General features: G+C 60.7%; 1 protein-coding gene across 2 annotated transcripts; it reads right to left on the bottom strand.

Annotated features, from left to right (window-relative positions):
- Positions 1–1,857: 1,857 nt before the first annotated feature.
- Positions 1,858–19,824, bottom strand: GAL3ST2 (galactose-3-O-sulfotransferase 2). 2 transcript variants are annotated; one of them, XM_025886474.2, is made up of 4 exons: positions 19,749–19,820; positions 6,659–6,742; positions 5,278–5,542; positions 1,858–4,630 (listed from the first exon to the last, which is right to left on the bottom strand). In XM_025886474.2, exons 1-4 carry the CDS (start codon positions 19,775–19,777, stop codon positions 3,815–3,817), a joined length of 1,194 nt encoding a protein of 397 aa, XP_025742259.1. In that variant the 5' UTR covers positions 19,778–19,820; the 3' UTR covers positions 1,858–3,814. The 2 variants fall into 2 exon arrangements, with proteins under 2 accessions (XP_025742259.1, XP_073744914.1); XM_073888813.1 differs by lacking the exon at positions 6,659–6,742 and having other exon boundaries at positions 19,749–19,824.
- Positions 19,825–22,766: the final 2,942 nt, after the last annotated feature.

Raw genomic sequence — 22,766 nt, forward strand, 5'->3', positions numbered from 1 at the left:
CACGACCGCATCTCTCCGCCCCGGGGTGCTTGGGATCTGGGGGCTCGCCCTCCCACAAGGCTGTGCTGGGGCAGCCGGCTACAAGGGGCCACAGCTGACCTCTGAGGGGCACAAAGATGTCCACTGCCCCCAAGCCTCCTCCAGAGACACCCTCCCACGAAAACCCCAGCGAGCACTCAGACTCCTGGGGAGGTTCTTCCCACTACAGCCTGGATGCCCAGCTGTGCCCCCGCCACTGGCCCCCAGGACACCGGCCCCTTGGGCTCTCCCTGGGATCCAGCTCCATGTCCATGCTAGGCCCCCAACTCAGACTGCACCCCACCCCCTCCCCAGCACCAGCCGCCTTGTCAGTGCTCCTGCCAGCTGGCCCCTTTCACCAGTGACCACGTCCCGGTGACCGCTGCCCAGGCCAGGGCCTCAGGGGAGCCCTCAGCATCCCAGCCCTATCAGTGAAGAGGGCTCTCTGGATGGCCGTCCCCCTCAGGGGTTCCCCGGGCCCCACCTGCACCAGCAGGACCCCGCACAAAAGACCCCAAGACCTGACCTTTACTGCCCATCTGCTTGTACCCACTGACCTTCATCCCACATTTTTCCTGAAGCTCTTCTTTCCAGCTGATCTCTTAACTCAGGCAAAGACCCGACAGGTAAAGTATTTGGTGATGGAGGCTGAAACTGCTCCCCCCCACCCCCAGGCAATATCAACTGCCCGGACCACCCGGACCAGTGGGAGCTCAACCCCCGACTCATGGACTCACACCTGTGCGGGTTTATCTGGTGCAGTTTCTCTGTGGGACTCACCGAGGAGTAAACTCAGGTCCGTTCAGTTACAGTAGGACTTCAAAGGGAAAGCAGGGCTCTGGGAAAATGGAGACATCCTATGATGTCCGTGTGGAGGTGATAATAAACCTGTCGAGTGTTCAGGTCCTCCGGGGAGCTGGGGAGGGGATGGATGGAAGCCCAGGGCTCTGCCGCAGAAGAAAGGGGGAGACTGTGGGAAGGAGTCACTGATGTGGGAAACAAAGGCAGAAGAAAAATTAAATTTCCTTACTACCACAGCCCATGGACAAGTCCTTGAAACAGGCAGAGTGACCTTCCTCTAGGGACTCACCTGCCTCAACCTTGATACTTTGCTGAGGGCAAAAGGCAACCTTACCTTGACCCCCAGGATCCTGTAAGTCTACTTTAACATGTAGAACCTTCCTTTATCTCTAAAGCCCCCAAGATACATGCTGGCAGTCATCCCCCGAGCACATGACCCCCCGATGTACATCTGGAGGGTCTCATGACTAGGGTTTTACTAGACGGTAGAAAATGACTTTTCCCAACCCCAGCTAGCCCCCTCAGGACCCTGGAAACCTTGCTTCCTAATCCCTTAGAGACTTACGCTCTCCCTAACCCCCTCCCAACTCGAAAGCATATAATGGGCCGCCCCCCAACTCCTCCGTCCTTTCCCCAGGCTTTAATAGAACCACCTTTTTGCACCAAAGATGTCTCAAGGATTCTTTCTTAGCTGTTCATTCCGGACCCCAACGTTTCCACATCAAGTACCATGTCCCCCCTCAGGGCCTCACCCCAACCATCTCCCTTCCCCTGCCCCCCACGACTGGGCCTGGTGCCGTCTGATGGGCCCCCTGCTGAGCCTCCAAGCCCCCAAAGACCCCAAAGCCCCCCGGGGCCAGGCAGGGCTGTCTACGCAGGATGCCCACTGGGGCCATGGAAGGAGGCGCCCCACCCACGGGCCTCATTCCCTCTGCTTAGGGATTTGGGGTTTCGGTTTGCTGTTTGTTTTTTCATTTTGAACAACACCGAAGAATGCTTAATAAATAATTTAATCATTTGAAAAACTTTTATTCATAGAAGCTTTCAACAATACGGTGAAAAAATTGTAAGTAAGCTATTAACAATCTTTCGTGTCAATCAATCTAGGAGCTAGCTGTTTTTCCTATGTTACAGTCACCTTTCCTCTACAAACAGAGTAAGAGATCTGTGGGTTTTGTTTTGGTTTTCGTTTCCTCTTGAAGTATAGTTGACATAGACATGGTATTAGTTTCAGGTTAGAACACAGTGACTCAGCAATTAGGTACATTACAAAACGCCCAGCACCACAAGTGGTCACCATCTGTCCGCACACAGGACCACTGCAAAGTGACAGATTATATTCTCTCCCCGCCCACCATCATTACTTATTCATCCCTAAACCGAAAGTTTGTATCTCTAATCCCCTCCCCCATTCACCCTCCTCCCCACCCCCTTAATGTTTTAACAAGACACCAGCCTTTTTTTAAATGTGGAGAGTTCACATAAAAACCTGTATTTCCAGCTTCTCTTGACAAATCAGAAGGGCTGGCTCCTGGGTGTCTTCCGTCCTCCATGGCCGTCATAGGCCCTCCCAGCCACCTGCCCCCCCCAACCTCCCCTCAGCATCACCAAAGCCCCGAAATCCCTCCGCCTAAAGGGAGTTTCTGCAGACTCAGTGCTCCCAACGTGTATCGGCTGCAGACGACTTCAGCGTTTGAAACCTCCCTTCGGGAAGGAGTTCCTGAGCAGGCTGTTTTCCGAGCTGTCTCTTGCAAACCACACACACTTTACATTGTAATAAATAACCCCGAATTTCCTCCCAAAGAGACAGAACCAGTCTATGTTCCCGCCAGCCACAAAGGCAGAGCAAACACCCTTGAACTTCTACCGTAACCTCGTGGTCCTGGTCAGCGTGCCAGAACAGACGCCCTTCTGTGATGGCGGGGACGGAGGCGGCCACCTGTCTCCCTTACCCTGGGCTGGCAGGCTGGCCCGGGCGACTCGTGCGAAGGCCTACACATGGAGCCCCTCCCCAGGTGCCCCGGCCAGGGTCCTGGGGTCTTCATGGCTGAGGACCCTCACGTGGAAGAAAGACCGTGGGTACTGGGCAGAAGGGACACAGGGTCTACGGCACTGGGGTGCACCCCACTCTAACCTCTGGGCCCCCAGGCAGCCAGGATCACGTCCTACTAGGCAGGGGACCCTCTGTCCCCCCCCCCTGCAATTGACAAACAGCGGTGCCTGGAAGCCACCCTCCTCAGGGACTGCATCCAAGGTGGTCTCCAGGACAACGGGGTCTGCCGTAGGTCCATGGGAGCTCCTCTAGCAGGTCAGACGCCGCACATTCCAGGGGGGCTACCCCAACAGGGAGCTATGGCACGAATCCTCAGCTTGCGCTCTGGTTAAACCATCTGTCTCGTAAGCAGTTTCAACATTTCTCAACCTAAAGCCATTCTTTCTTGCGAAGAAGCCTCATCCAGCCCTAGATGGGAAGCCAAACATTCCAGATCCTTGCTGCCTCATACCAGCTTCCAAGGGCTGCCAGTGGGTGTTCCACAAGGTCTCTGTGACCAGCGCCATGTCCCACAGCAAGCACATTCGGAGAGCCACCTGGGCTCCTTCGGGGACTCCCGGCCCTGCTGCCCAAGCCCCTCTGGATCCCCTGGGTTCGAGTTCTTCTGATGGTCAATGTGCCCACGTGTGTTCTTTCCCGGGGCAGTTTGTCAACTTGTAATTTAGTATCAGTGACTTTCCCACCTTGTAAGTCTTTTCTACCTGCTAACCAGGTTCACACCCTTGGACCAAGTGTGCCTACTGTCCCAGAGTGGGGTCCTCACCAAAACGGTGCCTCCAAGAGGATGGATCACTGGTGGGTGCCTTCAGAGGGGTCTTCACCCTGACCAGCAGCTGTCCCAGGAAACCCACTCCTCACGAATTGGTGCCATGGTCTCCCAGGGGTGGGGGGGGGGGGGGGGGGGGGCGCTGGGACGGGGACCCTGTCCCTGGCGCTGTTCCTCTACTCCAGGAAGGGGATGTGTTTGGGGTCCTTTTCCGGGAACTGCAGGGCATACAAGTGGGCCATGTACTGGAGCTCAGGCATGACCATCCTCTGACACATCCGCTGCGTCTGGTTGTCCAGGCCCTGCCTGAGGTTGTAGCCCAGGATGTCGGCCTGGCCCGACTGGAAGGGGCGCAGCTGGGGGTCGGTGATCTGCGACTTGTTCTTGGCCACGCCGTCCTGCAGGCACTGCGCCATGAGCTCGCGCCGCCGCGCCCGCAGCCGTGTCACTTCGGAGCGCAGGCGCCGCGGGCCCAGCTCGGCGTGCACCCGGGCCCAGAAGGTGCGGTTGAAGTGCTGGTAGAGTCGCCAATCCAGGGCGCACCAGCGCTTGGCGCGCGCCTGGCCCTCGACTGTCACACCGGCGACGCTGTGCGCGCTCCGCGAGTTGAGCCGGAAGGCCACCACGTCGTCCAGCCCCCAGCGCAGCAGGTGCCGCAGCAGCACCATGGACTCGTCAAAGTACTCCGCGACGAGCACCAGCTGGAAGCGCCGCTCCACGTCGGCCAGGCGCGCGCGCACGTAGCCCTCGTCCTCCTGCCCATTGTTGTCGAAGCCCAGGTCGAACCACATGTTGTTCCTGGCCAGGGCATTGTGCAAGCTCGCGCTCCGGTTGTAGTAGGTCCAGGGGGAGGCCAGGAAGGCATCCAGGCTCTCCACGCCCCTGAACGCAGGGACGTAATCCCTGTAGTAGGTGAAGGAGGACTCCAGCTGGAAGACGGGGTTTCTGATGATGGAAAAGTAGAAAGTGTCGTTGGGCATGACTTTCTGCACCTGTGTGGAGATGCAGTGGGAAGGGCTGGTGACTCTTGGGCTCCTTGGAGCAAGCCAGGAGGCTGACGCTCTCTTCTCCACCTCCCCTCGGCCTCGGCCTCGGCCAGCGCAGGCCGCCTGGCTCCCCGCCGCACCCTCCACCACTGCCCAGAGGGACCCTCAAACACTTGATGTGGGCCCCCCCATCCCCTTCTCCCCACCCCCCCGGCTAAGCCTCTGGAAGGCAGATCAGGAAAACCCCCACCAAGGAAGTGACCTCTAAACTGAGATGCCAGTGACCCAGATGAGGAGCTGTGACGTGTCCCCTCAAAAGCAGACCACGTGCAAAGGTTTGGGAAGCCAAAGCAGGGGTCCAGAGAAGCAGACGGTGAGAGCGGCAGGCCGAGAGGGTGCCCACATCTGATTCCAGGAGTGATGGCAGCCGACTGTCAGCAGGGGAGGGGAGCAGGGTGCGCGGCCGTCCCCCCCCCGCCCCCAGGTGAGGCTCTGGCAGGGACTGCACGCGCACACGCGCACGGCCGCGGTCTCCCCAGGGTCGAGGCCACGACCACCCCGCATGCTCACACCTCGAAGGCACAACCACATGGAGAGCCTCAGAGCGAGTCCTACCCCACCCGCACCGCTCCCCTCCTTTCCATGCCCCGCACCTCGGGCAGGTTGAACCTCAGGTGGTTGCACATGATGTTGAAACGCTGCTGTGGGCCGTGGGGCTCTGAGCGCTCCACGTAGCGCGCCAGGAAGTACCAGGGGTAGCCCAGGTGGAAGTGCGAGCCCACGGGCAGCGCCACGGACAGGTTGTGTGTCTCTGCGAAGCGGAACAGGATGTTCAGCACCGTGCTGCTGGCCGTCTTGTGCGTCTTGAGGAACATGACATTGATGACGGGCGGCCCCTCGGCCTGGCCCCCGAGCAGGCTGGGAGGAGAGCATGGCCACCGTCAACCAGGGAGGGTCCGTGGACCCCCAACCCCGGAGACCCCCAAACCTCTCCCCGACCCAAGATCCCCTAACCCACACTTTCCCTACCAGTGACGCCAGACCCTGCACCCCCAACCTCACTGATCACTGTGCTTCCACACACCGAGAGACCCCCCAACACTGCAACCCCAGAGGACCCACTGGCACAGACCTGACTGCTCCCTAAGCGGCCGCTTCCTCTGTCCCCCCACATACCACAGGTTGGGCCCCCGGGCCCTGGCACCCCCTCTCTGGCCCCCAGCCTCCCCTCTGGTCCCCAGGGCACCCGACATGGCTCTGGCCCTGTGGTCTGGCGTTTCCTGGCTGACCTCCGTGCCGGGACCAGCCAACCTGACTGCAGGCTCAGAGGGGTGCTGGTGCCCACTCTTGTGACCCCAAGACGGCACCGACCCAGCTGCGCCTCCAGCCTGGAGCAGCAGGTACCTTTCCGGCCCCAGCGCAAGGCCAGTGATAACCCTGGAGAGAGGGGGGCAGGGGCCAGGGGCCTGTGCCAGCCCTGGGGACAATGGGGGACGAATGGAGAGACCCAGGGAGTTTGGTGCCTCCGGGGAGACCCAACCAGAGAGGTGGTGAGGCAGAAAGAGGAGACCTGGAGCCACAAGACCTCACGGCAGCCAGGCCAAACACTGGGCCTCCATGGCCATCCCTGTGGACCCTGGGCCTCACAGAGGATGAACCACTGGCAGACAGGGGAGCAGGGGACCTGACCTTCCCAGAGCCACCATGGACCCTAGCCCTGCCTCCTAGCACCTGGTCACCCTCTGCACACAGCAGCTCTGCCCAAGATATGCCCAGCCCGGGCCCGCTCCCACCCTCCCAGAGCCTTGCCCAGAGGCCTGGGCAGCTTGTTGCCCACAGGAGACACTGGAGGGCTCCAGAAGGCTATTGGATCCCCAAAAGGAAGGGCCCACCCCTCACAGGGAGGAGGAAGCGGAGACCCAGTGGAGAGGCATGAACCTCCATGATCACAGCCAGTGCTGGGTGCGACCCAGAGGTGGACAGGCCGGGATCGCAGGCACTGCCCTGGGAGTGGGCACCCAATGCAGAACTCACGGTGTGAGCAGCCCCACATCCATGTGCAGGATGCCGGCCAGCAGAAGCATGATCAGGGCCAGGAGGAGAACGGCCTGGAAGCACCTATGGGGAAGAGGGAGCCCTTCAGCCCCCTGTCAGGGGCATGGGAGGGCCAGCGCCACCCACCACCCCCACCCCCAGCCATCACTGTGTATCTGTTCCTATGGAGTATGTACCCGCACCCATCCCATGGGGACCCTGGGGTGGGGGAGCTGAGGCCCAGGAAGAGCCTGAATCATCAGATTCCACCCCTCCTCGGCCCCCTAGGGCACCCTCTGCGGCTCAGAAGGCAGGAGAAGCTGGAGGGGCGGGTATGGAGAGGGGCGAGCTGATAGGCTCTGAGCAGGGTCGCCGGGGAGACAGTGGCCCAGCAGAGGCCCCTGAGCTCACACACCCCCAGGGGCACAGCAGGGGAGGGGGCTGAGAGGTGGGGCATCCTGGTATTCTACCACTGGGGGAGGGGGGGCCCCACAAGAGAGGCTCTTTGGAGGGTCTACGTGCGTGCCAGGCACTCAGCAGGTGGGGTGGGGGCATGGGTCCCTTCCAGTCCCCATCACCCAGGGGAGATGCTGCGACCAGATCCGAGAAGAGGCAGGACTGGGAGAAGGGGAGCCCCACGGAGTCAGGTGGGCACCCCCCTTGTCCGGCCATGCCCTGGACAAGGGAGCCGCAGCAGCCGGACCACCATCCCACCCCGCCCCACTCCTGCCTTCCACCCTCCAAGGTGCCCCTCTTAGGGCAGGGCACTGCAGAAGCACTGGACGGCAAGTGACCTGGCCATAAGGGTCCCCCTGCCCCTGCCTACCCCGAGGCTCCATGGGGGCGCAGGGAGTGGCGGCCTGGGAGGGCACGGAAGCTTCTGCTGGTCTCCTCTATAAGTATTACTGGTGCGCAGGCCACCCCAACTTCACATCCCCAGCCTGAGCTAGCCCCAAATCCCCACTGGGGTGGCAAAGGGTCCAGACTGCAGCTCCTGATCTGCCCCCCAAAGCCCCCTGCCCTTGGCAGACAGCGGTTCCTGCCACCTGCTCCGGTTCTGTGGCCCCACAAAGTGCCCATCTGTCCCACCTTCAGTCTTGAGCCACGGCTGCTCTCCTCCCCCTCCAAGGCTCCTGGGACCATGGCAGCCTGCTGCCCCGGTGGTCCACGCGTGTTCCTGCCCTCCCACATGCGGCCCACTCTCCCTCAGCAGCCCAAGTGACCCTTGCATTCAAAAGCCCAGTGTGCTCACACCCACACCCTTAATTAAAAAGCGACTCCTCTCCAGGCCCCTCCTCCCCCAGCCCTCGTACACCTGGCCTCAGGGCCGCTGTGCTTACTGAGGATCCAGCTGCTGCATGCCTCACCCCCCCAGCTCCTCCAGTCTCTGCACCATCCCCACCTTCCCCAGTGACCTCCCTGACCCTCCTGCAGGAGCGCCCACCACCCTGACTTGTTTCTCCCCACAGCCTCCCTGCCACCCGGAGGGGTCCCATACGCCTCTGTCCGCTTACAGTCTGTACTGCCCACTGGTGCGTAAGCTCCTCGGTTCCTGGAAGAGCAACCGGCACGTGCAAGATGCTCAGGTCACATTTGCTGAGTGAATAAATAAAGCCAAGCACACACTCCCTCCCGCTGCTGTAGACTCCTCAGTGTGAGGTGGCATGGGATGGAGGAGAGAGAAGGTGATGCGGCAGGGACAGGTTTGGAAGGTGGGGGAGCAAATCTGTGGGCACAAAATGTGCTGGGACCCCCAAATGGAGATACCAGCCAGTGGCTGGAAAAGGAGTCAAAGCTCAAGGAATTGTGGGGGCTGTGAAACACATTTGAACGTCAGCATAAAAATACCACATCACTTAGCTCCTGGGTCCCAAGAATCAGAAAACGATGGTGGATTTCCCTCACCGATCTAGGAGTCTGGAGAGGGGAGGCTGCTGATTCTGACAGACTCAGCCCCTCCACACTGAGGACGTTGAATCGCTCCCATCTTGGTCACAAGATGGCTGCCAAGTTCCAGACATCACATCAACATTTGGATCAACAAGAAGGCAGAAAGGACAGGGCCAGCCATGATAAAGACTCAAAAAGCCTTCTAGAGGCCCCTAGCAAACCTCTACTTGGCCAAAATTCGGTCACATGATCACCTCTAGCTACAAGAGGGTGCCGAGAAAGCGTTATCCAAGTGTTTACAGCCTCTGTAGTGGGGGCACAGGGAGAAGGTGGGGAGTGCTCTATTTCTATAAATCTATGGGAATGGTGGGCTGCCGACTGGGCCCAGGCTGGGCCTGCTCGTGGAGGCAGACACATCTCTGAAAGAAATACAAGTGGCTGCCTCAGATGTGGCCTGGCTCGTGGCCCGGGACCCACGTGGCCAGGCCAGCAGCAGGGGTCCCTCGCAGCCCAGGGCTACCCGGCAGTCAGGCCTCTGTTCATCCCAACACTGGGGTGGCAGGCACCTCCCAGACGCCAGGTTCTGCAGACAGGATTCATGAGCCCGACGGCCCGGGACATGGAGCCACGGCCCCCCACCTGCAGGCATACGGCAGCGCGCTGGGAAAACCCCCGTCTGCAGGGCCTCGGGCGGTCCGGGTTTCCAATTATTTTCCTGACATCTGACTGATAAATCCGTTATGTTGCTGCCTGTTACTGATTCCAGCCCTAGACCACGGAAAACGTCCATATGCATCGAGGTATCTTGGGCCGTGATCTCCAGCAAGCTGACCTGCCACGTGGCTGCTCAGCGGAGAACCACGTGGACCTGCTCGCTCGACAGTGGACAGTACCACCCCCGCACGTCTCACCAGCGCCTTGCCCTCGTGCAGACGGGAGTTAAGCTGGGGAGAGGCAGGGGGCTCTTCTTCCGCCTGAGTCAGAATGCCACCAGGAGGCGCTGCAACCTCTTTGGAGCCCATGGCCCCCGTCACGCCCTGCACATGGCCCGGCCATCCGACAAGTGACCTATATGGTTTAGTGGACTGTTGATTAGATTCGTTCTGCATCCTGACTTCTTGGAGAGCGGAAGCACCTACACAGACCAACTTTGTGGATGACAACCCTGGGCTTGGATTCTGAGCTCTGAGAGGGGTGACCCGGGAGGGGCTGCCCAGCGCAGACCCAGGAAGACTCCACAACCGTCCTTCCCAGGTGGGTTCCAAGTTTTCACAGCCTTCTCCAGAACACCTTCCCGGCCACCTGTTCCCCACAGACACGGATATGCCACGGAGTGGACTCCCAGGCCTCTCCTTGGACAAGATCTGCGGTCAGAGGGAGAGTTGCAGATGTCCCTGTGTTTGAAGACAGAAAAGGACAGAGGGGTCTCTCCGGGAGCCTGACTCTAGGGCCTGAGTCTCCCCAACAGGCTGTGCCTGGCAGGTCAGACTGTCTCATGGGCTCCAGCACCATGGAGGAGCGACTGGTACCAAAAAGGCCACCGAGCAGGGGAAGTGGGGCCGAGAGGGCTCTGCCATGGGGCCGTTGGCCCTTAGGAGGTCAAGTTATAGGTTATGAGGGGACTAGATGCCACAGCTGGACTCTAGAGCTTAGCGTCTGGAGAGGACAAAGAGAGGAGCTTCCTGCTTGGACGGGGGTTTTTACATAGGGCTTTACAGAGTGCATAGGAGTGTGACAAGCAAATGGGGAAGGAATTCCAACCAAGGGGAAGTAGGAATGAGAAGCTGGCCTAGAAGAACCAGGCAAGAGGTGGGCACCTCCCTCAGGGTGACACTGGAGCAGCAGGGAGACCAGACTTGGCTAATAGGACACCTCTCTTAACCTTCCCCTGGCACAAAAGTGGATTAGTACGGGCTGACGCTTCAGTGGCAGAATATCTGTCCACGCACCACCCAGGGGAGTGGGAAGGAGGGCACAGCATGCCCAGTCACAGTCCTCTGGCCCTGAGCCTGAACGAAGAGCGACAGGAGGCCCTCACCCCTGTACGGCTGTGGCCAGCACCCCTCCACCCTGGGGGAAGGGAGATGACCATATTTCTGCAGAAAATACTCTCAAGTTCAGGGGCATCCAGGTGGCTCAGTCGGTGAAGCGTCTGCCTTCAGCTCAGGTCATGATCCCAGGGTCCTGGGATCGAGCCCCGCATCCGGCTCCCTGCTCAGTGGGGAGTCTGCTTGTCCCCCTGACCCTTCCCCTGCTTGTGCTCTCTTCCTCAAATAAATAAACAAAATCTCTCAGGGGGGAAAGAAACGCTCTCAAAGTTTAATAAAAAAAAAAAAATAGGGCGTCTGGCTCAGTTGGTAGAGCATGTGACTCTTGATCTCGGGATTGTGAGTTCAAGCCCCACAATGGGTGTGGAGCCTACTTTAAAAAATAAATCAAATCAAATCAAATAAATAAAATAAGATACAAAACACTCTGGAAGTTTAACATAATTCCCAAAAGAGCATTTTTAACTAGTAAGTCAACTTTAAAGTTCAAATGGAAGCAAATCATACAGTAATAGCCAGGGAAATTCTTAAGTGATAATGAAGAGGAGTGCCCTGTCTATACTACAAGGCCTAGAAAATCAGTCTCTGGAGCTCCTCGGTGTTTGAACAGGACGGAAGGAGCCCAGGGGCAGGGGTGGGAAGGTGGCTTTCTGGGCAGGGAGCAGAGCAGATGGCATGAGCATAGCTCTGGAAAAGGATTATGTTGGATTTCTACCTCACGCCATCAATCAGAATACATGCCACATGGGCCGCATTTCACCGTGGCCGGTGTGAAGAGCCCAAGGCTGTCCCTCGATGTCACTGGTGTCCCGACTGGCACCACCTCTTGGGACCTCTGAATTAAAATGCACAGGGCCCTTGCCCAGGGAGGCTGTGTCCCAGGACTCATCCCATGGTCACCATGGATCCCCAACCTCAGCACCCAACCTGCTCAACCCTGTGGAGTCCCCACGGGTGGCTGCTAGCCACTGGGTGGAGGGAAGTCGCGTGCCTGGCCCGAGGCCCCACGCCGGGATGCAGCGAAGAGGCCTGTGGCCCAGAGCTGTGCTCCCGGAAGCCCCCACTGTCCCCACCTGTACAGCCTCCGCCGCGGCCCAGCTGGGCAACAGAAGGCGGAGTGCATCAGCGTCCCTCCCTACGGAGCAGGGCTAGGACTCCAGGTGGAGGACGTGGCCGTGGTCAAGAGCCACAACGTGTCCGGTAGAGAGAGAGCCAGGTCAGAGCAGCGCCTGTTGTGGGGCGGGCAGAAAAGGGGGGACCCCAGAAGCCCGGGAATGGAGATGAGGGGGAGTTGGTGCAGACGTGGAGCCGGGGCTTCATTATAATGTTGCCCTCCCACGGGAAGCACCGTGTCCTCTTCAACCAGACTGTCAACCTGGGAGCTGGAACACAGTCTGGCTGTTTTCATGACAGAGGTCCTGTGCCTCACATCGCATGTATCCTGGTTTGCTAGCTTTCGTTGCCACTGTCAATGAAATATTTATCCAGCTCCCATTTCTGGGTGCCTACCACTAGAGAAGAAGACCGCGTGTTGCACATTATGGCTGCCACTTCCGGCCACGCCACCACGCCACCTGTTTACCATACGTCAAGGTCTCATTCCAGAATTCTGGTGCCCCGCCGTCTGGGCTTGTCTTGTGCTGCTCCTGGCCCAGGCCCAGAGCCAGCTGCATCTCCAAGGGGCCCTGGGTCCTCCTGGTAGGCATGGTCTTTAGGGACCAACACCGGCAGGCCGGGGTGCTCAGGGAAGGTGGCAGTTTTCTTGCACAGCAGTGTGGTCGCAACCTCATGGCAGAAGGCAGAATTGGAGTCTCCCATACTTACTCAGTTGCTCCGTCCACACTGCACACACAAAGCCAAAGCGAGGCCACGTGTTGGCCTATTCTGTCCCTCGCCCACAAAGGCAGGAGAGCACACCACCAGCACACGGGAGCGGGGCCCCAGCTGGACGTGCGTGATTCTCAGGGGGCCTGGGCACCTGCAGCAAGTGACCAAACGGGGGGTCCTCCAGAAGGCCACACCGTGGTCACGGGCTCTTGCACTAGGTCGAGCTGTTTCCACTGAACCCTCCCCTCCCGGGGAAGGTGGTTTGGGGCCCCCTTGGGCACGAGTGTGAGGAAGCCACAGAGGTTTACAGCCCCACATGTGACTGTTCTAACCCCAGCTGGGTAAGGTCCACATGGAACATCATCCAGGCTGGTTCTACCCCACGATCTTACTGAAACACCACACTGTTCCACCACATAAAACTCCCTTCTGCCAACACCACGTGTCTACTGGCCTCCTGCAGAGGGGCTCAGTAAAATTCCCGCACACGCTGACCATCTGTTTGAGATTTCTGCTTCAACATTTACAGTCACCCCTTTGGCCTTGAGGCAACAGGAATCTGTCTCAGTTCTTCCCAGCTGTACGACTGGAACAAACAGTCCTCAGAGAAATCTGTTTGTAAAGGGAGGCTCCTCTTTGGCCGAAAGGCCCTCTGGTCCAAACAGCCACAGGGTCCGCAGGGTCCTGGGTTTTGGAGCCGCCAGGGCGCCAGGTGGCCAAGCCTTGGGGCTGCGGCCGGGAGCCACTTCCGGGCCTGCAGGTGGGCAGTGTGTTCTGCCGAGGGGCGAGACGGGGTGCCCGAGCCCCTCTAGGGCCTGTGCGCTCCTCACACACAGAGCTTCTCACAGACGCGCATTCTGTAAGGAGAGCCCAGTGCATGCGCAACTTTAAATGGGTCCATTGTCTGGTATGTGAATTACACGTCAATAAGACTGTCTAAAACGATAAAAAAAAAAAACAAATTAAAAAATATTCTCAAAGAGCTCAGCTGCCAAAAAAATTGAAAGCCAACAATTGTGGGAATAAATAAACAAATATAGCTGGAAATGATTACCATGTGACATGGCTTCCAAGGGGTCTTAGCTAAAAGGGGCTTCTTACAACCCCCAGGGCCTCGCCACTCAAGCACGAGGGTCTCTGCTGAGCTCCCTGTCCTTCGGGGCTCGGCCTGCATGCTCAGTGGACAGATTCCAAAGAGTCTCAGACTTCCTGCATCTGGAATCACCGGGGAGGGGGCTCCAGGCCCAGCATCCAGATGGTGGGCCTGCTGCCTGCCTCAGGAATGTCTGCAAGGCTCGTTTCCAGCAGCGGCCGGGGGGGGCCAGCAGGCTCTCGGTCAGGTCTTGCCGTTAGGGGCCACACAGTCCCAGCCCGTGACACCAGAACCCCAGCAGCAGAGACCTGACAGCCGATGTTGTCCGTCGGACGCGGCACTGGCCCGGTTCTGATGGGACCCAGGGAGAGCTCAAGGTCCTCAGGCCCCAGAGCCCCAGGTGAGCAGCCGGGGGACGGGAAGCGCCTGAGTCCCAGGTGAGCAGCCGGGGTGTGGGGAGCCCCTGAGCCCCAGGTGAGCAGCCAGGGGACGGGGAGCACCCCAGGTAGGTCTGCCCTCTGGTCCCTCAGGGAGAGTTCCCCAGCACCTGGGTAAGAACCAATCAAAGATCTAAAATCATGGATAATAAACAGTGTTAAGACATCCCCAGCACCAGTTCAGGGAGCTTCTGGTTTCACTGAGCTTGTTTACTATGAGGGAGACTCAGAAGGGTTTTTATGGAAATGGATTTTTTATATCCAGGATCTCTCACATACACACACACACACAGAGTTCCGTCTGAGCAGCTCCTGTTAGACAAACATCCGCCTCAGTGGGACTGTAGAAGGACACATGTCTGACGGACATCCAGTAGTCAACCAATTTTAGCCAAAATCTAGCGGAACAATACTGAGCCTCATCTCAGGAGCTGACAACTCAGCCCCACAAAATGCACCCGGCCACCTGCCCAGCCACCCTGACTCTTCCCTCGGTGGCTCTCGGTGGCCCCACGGCCTGAGGGAAGCAGAACAGACTAGAAAGAGCTAGCCCCCCATACACACTCGTGCACACAATGGTCAGGTTACAAAGCCCTCTGTCCTCTGGGCCTCCGCCCCCAACCACGGGCTTTTGTAGAACACGTTCTCCCTCAGCACATCCAGGGCCCCGACTCAGAGCTCATGTGTAGGATCCAAAGTTGTCAGATAAAGCAGCCCCCGCACTGTTCACCCTTCACATGGTCCTCACTGAGCCCCAAGTGCACCGCAGAGCACAAGGGGCGCAGGTGTGGTAGAAGCCTTTAACTAGTGGGGGCCAAGGAGGGGACTGGCCGCTGCCCAGGGCTCCCTCCCCACAGCCAAACACTTGGCCTGAACGGCTGCATCCTCAGGAAACCAGGCACTGCAGGCCCCTCCCCGGCTCAGCAGCCCAAGAAACTGCAGTGAAGAACTGGCCTTGGACCCGCATGGCAGATCGATGAGTGCGGGGCCAGGGCAGGGCTGCCCAAGGTCTCCCCGAGGCTGGGCACAGCTCCCAGCGCCGAGGACTCCGTCAGTGCCGGGGTGGAGAGAGGCTACAGGCCAGGGAACCTGGAGCACAGAGCCAGCCATATAAAGGACAAACCAAAAAGGAACACGGATGGGTGTCAGACGTCCAAACTCAACATCTCCCAAATAACAGAAGGGAATGTGGGCCACCCTCCACCCAGGGGCTTCTTCGAGAAAAAGAAAAGCAGGCCACGTCATTACTGTCTGCTGGGTATGTCAGAGGAGAGATGTGGCCACAGACGCCCGTCCCTACACCCACCCCACAGCCGCCTCCCTCCCATCAGACTATTGGAGCCCATTGCCCCCCAGGAGTGATGCCCGTGCTCTGACCAACAGAACGTGTCCGAAGTGATGCTGTGAGACTTCTGGGGGGGCCATAAGAATCTTGCAGCTTCTACTTCCGCTCCCCTAAAACACCCACAGAGACGGCCCCCCAAGGAGGCTGCTATGCTTCCAGAGGAGCCCTGAGGGGGCCCAGCCAGAAGCCAGTGAGTGAGGCCGCCCAGAGCCTTCCAACCTCACAACCACCCAGCAGAACACAGCCACCGGGGATGTGCCAGGCAGGACCCCGGGGAGCAGCACATCATCACGTCCAGGGCTGGGTCTCGGGTGGCTTGTCGTACAGGCATCCCCAGGACAGGCCGTCTGCTCGGAGGGACGGCTTCAGGGCCTCCTTCCCTCCCACCCCAGAGCTAGGGGTGGTTCCTGGGTGGGTGGCCCTAAGGATGGTGCCCAGCCTGGCCCTGCTCCCGCTCGGCCGCCCTGGCTTCCACCACCCTGCCCGAGGAACACCCCGCCCCCGCCCCCCACGTCCGAGCGCAGCCCAGCCAGCACTCAGCTGTGCAAAAGGACAAACACCAGCAGTTTGAAAATAAATGTAATCCTCCCTGGTGCAGAAAAAAAAGGATCCCCTTCCTTTTCTCAGAGCATGGACTTTAAAAACTCGTAATTATGAATTCTTCCTCTGTACCCCTGACACGTGTGTACATTTTTAAAGAGCGAAATGGCTTCTTGCCAGTCTTACAAGCCGGAAACTTCCGTGTTCTGCTGTGAGGCGGGGTCAGGGTATCAGGTGAGCCCACATGGGATGGCACGGATTCACGGGCGTGATTCCACGCCCTGTCCGTTTCCCACTGAAAAGGACGCCACACCCCAAGGCCGCAGCCCAGCAACCTGGGCAGAGCCTGGTCCCCGAGGCCCTCCTCAGCCTGAGCCTCCCACAGCGAGCTGACCAGCTCCTTGGACCCAGAGCCCACTAGGCCAGCCAGGAGGACGCCCCCTCTGTGCCAGGCCCTCCCGTCAGAGCCCCACACGGCCAGACCCACCCCCGCCCGGCCTGCACCTTCCCTCCTCATCGGCAGCCAGGGAGGCCCCACCCCTTCTGCAGCAGCCCCCTCACTGACCTCAGGGGACCCCAAAGTCTGCCTGATGCCTGCACGCCCTGTGGCCATGGGGCTGTGGGCGCAGGGGGCATGTAGCCGGCCCCTCCTCTGGCCCCGCAGGTGCCAGTGTCCTGGGCTCAGGACCCGCAGACCCAGGAGACCTGCTGCCTTGGTGGGTCAGGGAAGGTGCCGCCCACGCCCCACCAGCAGAGGCAAGAGGTTCTGCCGAATCGGCAAGTGGATCCTCTCAGGGTCTGATGGGGGCAGGCAGGACCTCCTGGTCCCCCTGAGCTCCCGGGGTGGCCCCCAGGGGGGAGGCAGCCTCAGGTCCCTTCAGCAGACCCCGTGGAGAGTGGCCTCCTCTGCTGGCCACCCCACCCTGCCTCCACTAGAGCACCATGAAGGCGGTAGGGCTGCAGCCCTGCCCTCTGGACCCCTGCAGCGTGCACGGCCACCAGGCATGAGTCCAGGAGGGCCGGTGGTCGTGGCTTTTGCTGCAGAGGCCAAATAGGAGGCTGGTGCCTCCTGTCTCCCAGGCGGGCCACTCCAGCAGGCACTGGTGGACCATACTGCTGGGAAGATAGGAGACAACTTGCAAAGCATGTCCCATTTGTCCCTCTCAGAAGCTTCCATGGCTCTGAGAAGCCTCGGGGCAGACCCGGCCCAGCCCTCAAGGGGTGCCTGGCCGGGAGGCTGGGAGCCAAGCCTCTTCCGGGGCTAGGAGTGGGGAGGACACAAGCTGAGTCTTCAGACCTCCGCCCCCCTCCCAGCCCCACTCCTGCCCAGCACAGACGAGGCCCGCGGGGCACCAGCTGCAGGGGCCAAGGGCCACATCTCAGAGCTGCAAACGCAGGGCCTTCCGGAAGGCGTGGGCCTGAATGCTCCTGAGCACGGCAGGAGCTCCCCTCTAGGGTGTCTTCCAGATGGTTCATTCCTTGGTCCACTGTCCCCAGACCCACACGCCCCCCCCCAGCATGCCCCTTCCTCGAGCAGGAGGCTCGGGGAGACCTGCGCCAACCGGGGTCGGGGGACACCTCGTCTCAGCCAGCCAGCTCAGCGGACACCCGTCCACGGCTCAGTCAGGGATGCCCACAGACAGGCCAGAACACTTACTGTGGTGGGGGGACAGGTTTCAGGCAGAAGCCAGGCTTTTCCCAGGAGCACTGGTGACTCCTGACAGCACTAACCCACCGGACCACAGACTGGGGGCGGCATCCCGGCTGCGGCGGTCAGCCCCCACCCCGGCTCCCACTCCCGCACCCTCCCTCTGGGCTCCAGCCCATTCACAGCCCCCATGGTTGGGCACCAGCAGACTTCCCAGGTTCCCCTGCACCGACCCCCCCCCACTAGTCTTAGAACTGACCCCAAGGCCGGGAGCCACAACCCCCATGGGTCACACACCTCCCACGGGGTCACACACGGGGTCACACAGCCCCCCCGGGCAGGACTCCTCAGGGCTCAGCACTCCAGCGGCTACTCGGTTCCCAGAAACAGAGCTGAGTCTCAAACCAGACACACAGGTTTTCAGGAGACGCGCCAGTGAAATTCTCAGGGCCAGGACTTAGAACATCGGGGTTTCCGTTCTGCCGTACAGAGACTCTGCCACCTGGGGCTGGGGTCCCTGGCAGCCACAGGAGCCTGCTGGGGATGCCACCCACGTCCAGGGTTGCTCCCAACCTTGAGGCAGCTGAGGAGGATTGTGCTTTGATCCATCACAAGCCCTGGACTCGCTGAGATCACACCCCCTGGTGGGGAAGGTCTCGTCTCTGCTCCAGGCAGCTCCTCGGACCGCCCAGGGCCACTGGATACCTGCGCAGCCACCTCTGCCCAGGGTTGTCTCCTCCCTGTGCCCAGGGCCTCTGTGTACCCACCTGGCCAGGTCCACCTGGGACCGTCCCCCTGCCCTCAGGGCCGTGGCTCAGTTCACCTGTCAACCGCTAAGCACAGTGGCCTACGCAGGAAGAGCCTCCAGACGTTTGCACAATTTGAGGAAAATAAACAAGAGGTTCTGGACAGTCCATGCCTCTTAGGCTGTGGGGCTAGTAAGTGAATGTGGCCACAACCACCCAGGGAGCCCCTTCCTCCTGGGCTTTGAGCCAAACTGGGGAGCCCGGGGCACGTGAAGCAGGCGCGGTTCCAACCCTGTCAGAATGGTTCCCTTCGGGGGCGCCTGGGTGGCTCAGATGGTTAAGCGTCTGCCTTCGGCTCAGGTCATGATCCCAGGGTCCTGGGATCGAGTCCCACATCGGGCTCCCTGCTCAGCGGGAAGCCTGCTTCTCCCTCTGCCTCTCTCTCTCTCTCTCTGTCTCTCATGAATAAATAAATAAAATCTTTAAAAAAAAAAAAAAAGAATGGTTCCCTTCGGTAGGACTAAGACGCGCCATCCTGCTGCCCTACCAGGCAGTCTGCTTCCTGGGGCTCCCCGGGGGCCCCTCACCTTCCGCATCACCAGAGGCCTGGCAGCCAATGGGCCCCAGGCTTGGCCTCCAGCTAGCAGAGCGATCCCTCCCAAGCCTCCATGTTCCCTCCTCACAGCGTGCTGACCCCGTCCACCTCCACGGAAGGGGGACACCTGGACCCTCCCCCTGGGCTGGCTCCTGGGGGACCCCGGTCCTCACCCGAGGAAGGGAGGCACATCTTCAAAGAGATTGGTCATGCCCAAGCCCGGGGCCCACGGTGGGGCATGGGGGGCACCCAGAGGCACCGGCTTCTCCCCAGAGCAGGAGACAGAGGAGGAAAACGCAAAGCACTTCCAGGCACACCCACCTCCCCTCCACACCTAAACTGTGTCAAAAAATCCAACTCCTTCTGTGTATACTAGAGGAAACATAGCGCTTAGGGCCCAGAGCCAGCAGGGCCGGGCACCTGGACCCTGTAAAGGGGACTTGCTCTAAGCCCCTCGGACCCCCCAGCGAGCACCCTAACACACACACACAGGTAACTGGCCCGAAGGACCAGGGGCTCAGGCTGGCAACTCCACCGATGCGGGGAAGCCCTTGCCGCAGATACAGGGACTTGGCCGTGGCGCAAGGACTACAGGAACGAGGCCCGGAGGTCCCGGACCCCCAGCCGCTGCCCACCCAGGCCTTGAGCCCAGACACCAAACCGTTGTCCTCTTGGCTCTGAGCCCCGTAACCCTCAGAGGCCCAGGACCAGGGCTGGGCCTGGGAAGACAGGGAGGGGTCACTCACTGTCTGAAATGAAGCCCCAGCACGGTGAGTTTGGGGCAGCATTAGAGAGAAATAGCCCCAAATCTAGTGACTCCCTTTCAGAGACACAAACAGCTTCCTTCTGCCAGGTCCTCAGACTACCCAGGACTTAAAGAGGGGCTCTGTCTCTGTGCTGACACAATGACCCCCAGCTTACCTCTGTGTGCCCCCTGGCAGGGGCAGCATGCTGGCGGGCCAGGTGGACAGAGCCAGCTCTCGGCCCCTGGGCGCAGGCACCAGGCAGAATGTGAACTTCACTCCCAGGGGAGCTGGCTTGCGACTCAGGTGCGAGGCCACACCCTCCACCCCAGTTGGACAGCTTAGATTTCGGTTCCCAGGAAGAACTGGACTTCCCTGGGGCCCGGCTGACATGGGGAGTCTCCCCTCCGGGCTCACCGCCCCCCAGGCTCCCACCTACTCCCAGGGGCTGGTCAGCCCAGGGTGGGCTGGGGAGCCGTGGGCAGCTTCAAGGGCGTCTGGATCCAGAGCTCAGGGTGAGGTGGGAATATTCATACATGAGGTGAAGCCTGAGGGTCAGTCGATCCCTCGGAGGATGAATAAGGGAAGCACGGGATCAAATGCAAGACCTGTTCTCTCCTTCAAAGCTCCGCTTTATGTGGGGAGAAAGTTTAACTATTTTTTTACATCTTGGGATGGAAAAGAACTTTAGAACAGGGACACTGCAATGCAAGACAGAAATGAGTACATCTTACTGCATGCAAGTTCACGTCAGGAAGTAAGTAAACACGCTTTGAAGACAAAGGGCAGACGGGGGGGCGGGGGGGCAGGACCTGCAGCTCTCACCCAAGCGTTAAGTCTCTCAGAAAAGGACAAAAACCCCTGAAGAGCCAACGAGGCAGCACTGGGTGGAGGCCCCTCACCACACTGGCCGCCCAGCACCTGCAGTTTCTTGCGTCCTGGCCAGCCAGCGAGCCACAGGACATCACCCCCCGGCCCGTGGGCCCCCTTCCCACACGGCCCCCTCTCCGGGCCAACCAGCCCCCAGACTGTCCGAGCCCCTCAGCAGCCTCCCCGTCCTGGCCGGGTGGCACAGTGAGTGCATTAGAAATAAGGTGGGTGGGCTGAGGGCTTCGAGGAGGAGAGGGGATGCCGTGGGCGGAGGCCGGGCTGGGGACCGTCCCACGCCCTCTGCTGCCGGGACTTGCACCCCTTCATCGGCCAGCAGGAGCATCTCCCCGCCACACATGCAGCATCACGCGACTCCTGGGTCCAGCTCAGAGGGCAGGGCGTCTGCACCCCCAGGACAACCCTCAACTAAATGGGGTGGGGTGAGGCCTGTTTCCACCGTCCCTGGGGTCCTAGGAGGGGTCTTCAGGGAGCTGGAGCCAAAGCACCCGTCCCCAGGCCCACGGGTCTGAGGGACTGGGGCTCGGTCCCCCGTGCTGCTGCAGGTTGGGGGCTTGTTCTGGGCCCGAGCAGCCGCTCAGACAGCTCTCTTCCAGGAGGGTCACAGGGAGGCCAGAGCGCACCTCACGCCCCGCTGCAAACCAGACCCTACATCTCACAACCCGCGAAACCACATGACTAAGCCCAAGGTCAAGGGGAAGGGTGTGAGGCCACCACGAAGTGACGGCCTACGCAGGGGGTGGGGAGCAGCTCCCCCACGGGAGGCCCATCCTGGGGGTGGGGGTGGCCCGTGGGGCATCCTGTGCAACACCCCCAGCCCCAGCCCAGGTGCCCCAGGGAGGGTGCTCACAGACGGAGGGGCCTGGCCCCGGGCCCTGGACAGACTGAGGACCCCCTCCCCTCCGTCCAAGTCCCTCGTCCGGTCCTGGCCACCACGTCCTCGGCCCCCTCCCCACAACAGGGAGCCCAGTCCGGAGATGTCCGGTCCTTCCTGCAGCGCAGGGCCTCCGCTGCTTCCTTGGGGTCACCCCTCCCCGGGCAGAGATGCAGGTGCTTGCCTGGCCGTCCGGGAAGGGCTGCCGTGGCGCTGATAAAGCCGGGCAAACGGCCATCACTGTAGCTTCATCACCCCCGTCAGGAGGGCCCCCAGCCCCCTTCAGGGAAAGAACCCTTCTGGCTGGCTGAGGGCAGCCGTCCATCTGTCCACTTGGAGACGGAAGGAGCCCCCACGTGGGCACAGGGCCAGGACTCTCCGGCACGGAGACCCCACTTCCCTGCCTGCCAGGGCCTCCGATCTCATTGTTGCTGGGAACAATTCCCTTCCTCCCGATATGCTGCTTCTGGGACCCTGATTGTCCACCAGCTCCCAGGTGGGCATCCGCTGCCCTCCCGGGGCCAGAGTCTCACACACGGTGGTCAGGCCGCTGTGCCAAGCCCCATGAGAAGCGCCTGGCTCCATCCTGAGCAACTGGAGAAGCCACAGAGCCGCCGGTCCTGAAGGCCTGGCCCTGCCCGTGGCCCGGGCAGTGACGGGCGGGGCTCAGGGTCCAGGGCCGCTGCGGCTGGAGGCACCTGGTGTCTGGAGCCACAGGCCCCGGGACAGCCCTGCAGCCTGGAGGGCCACCGGGGGCTGGGAGGCCGGAGGGGGGTGGGGAGACAATGAAGGATGGTGCCGAGCTCGGGGAGGACGGGGCAGGGACTGACCACGGGGCGGGGAAGGCGAGTGCGGGGAGACGCCCATGGGAGCCACCTGGGGACGCAAGCCCACCCCGCAGCGGCGTCACGAGGCTCTGAACTTGGGAGACCTGGCTGGATGACCCTTTCTTCAACCCTCCAAGGCCTGGAGACAGCATGGGGCAGACGAGGGACCTTGGCACCACCCCGGGATGCCCCTATCAAGGTGGTGGGCTCAGTGAGAGGACAGTGGGCTTCTTGTCCAGCCCCCACAGAGGCCCCACTTGGGGCGGATGTTTCCCTGTGCCCTGTGGCCGGGCGACCCCACAGGCAGGACAGGGTGGGGATGGCCAGTCTCAGGGGGGTCCTGCTGCCCCTCAGCTGTGACGCACCCACAAGCCCCAGCGTCCACTCTGAGGAGGGCCCTGGGTGGGGGAGCAGCACGTCACCCTCCAGAGGCTGTCCAGGGGAGGCCCAGAGGGCAGCGTGGATGTGGGCCCCCAGAGATGCCCCACTGCTTCCCTTCCCTGCTTTCCCACACCTGTGGCCCAAAATCATGATTCTGATGGCAGGTGGCAGACAACTCTCCACCTGGACACACCGTGCAGCCCCCACATCCTGCCCCCTGTGAAGT

Source organism: Callorhinus ursinus, unplaced genomic scaffold, assembly GCF_003265705.2.
Source record: "Callorhinus ursinus isolate GAN/ISIS: 27379988/994484 unplaced genomic scaffold, GSC_fseal_2.0 scaffold96, whole genome shotgun sequence".
In the NCBI taxonomy this organism is placed as follows: domain Eukaryota; kingdom Metazoa; phylum Chordata; class Mammalia; order Carnivora; family Otariidae; genus Callorhinus; species Callorhinus ursinus.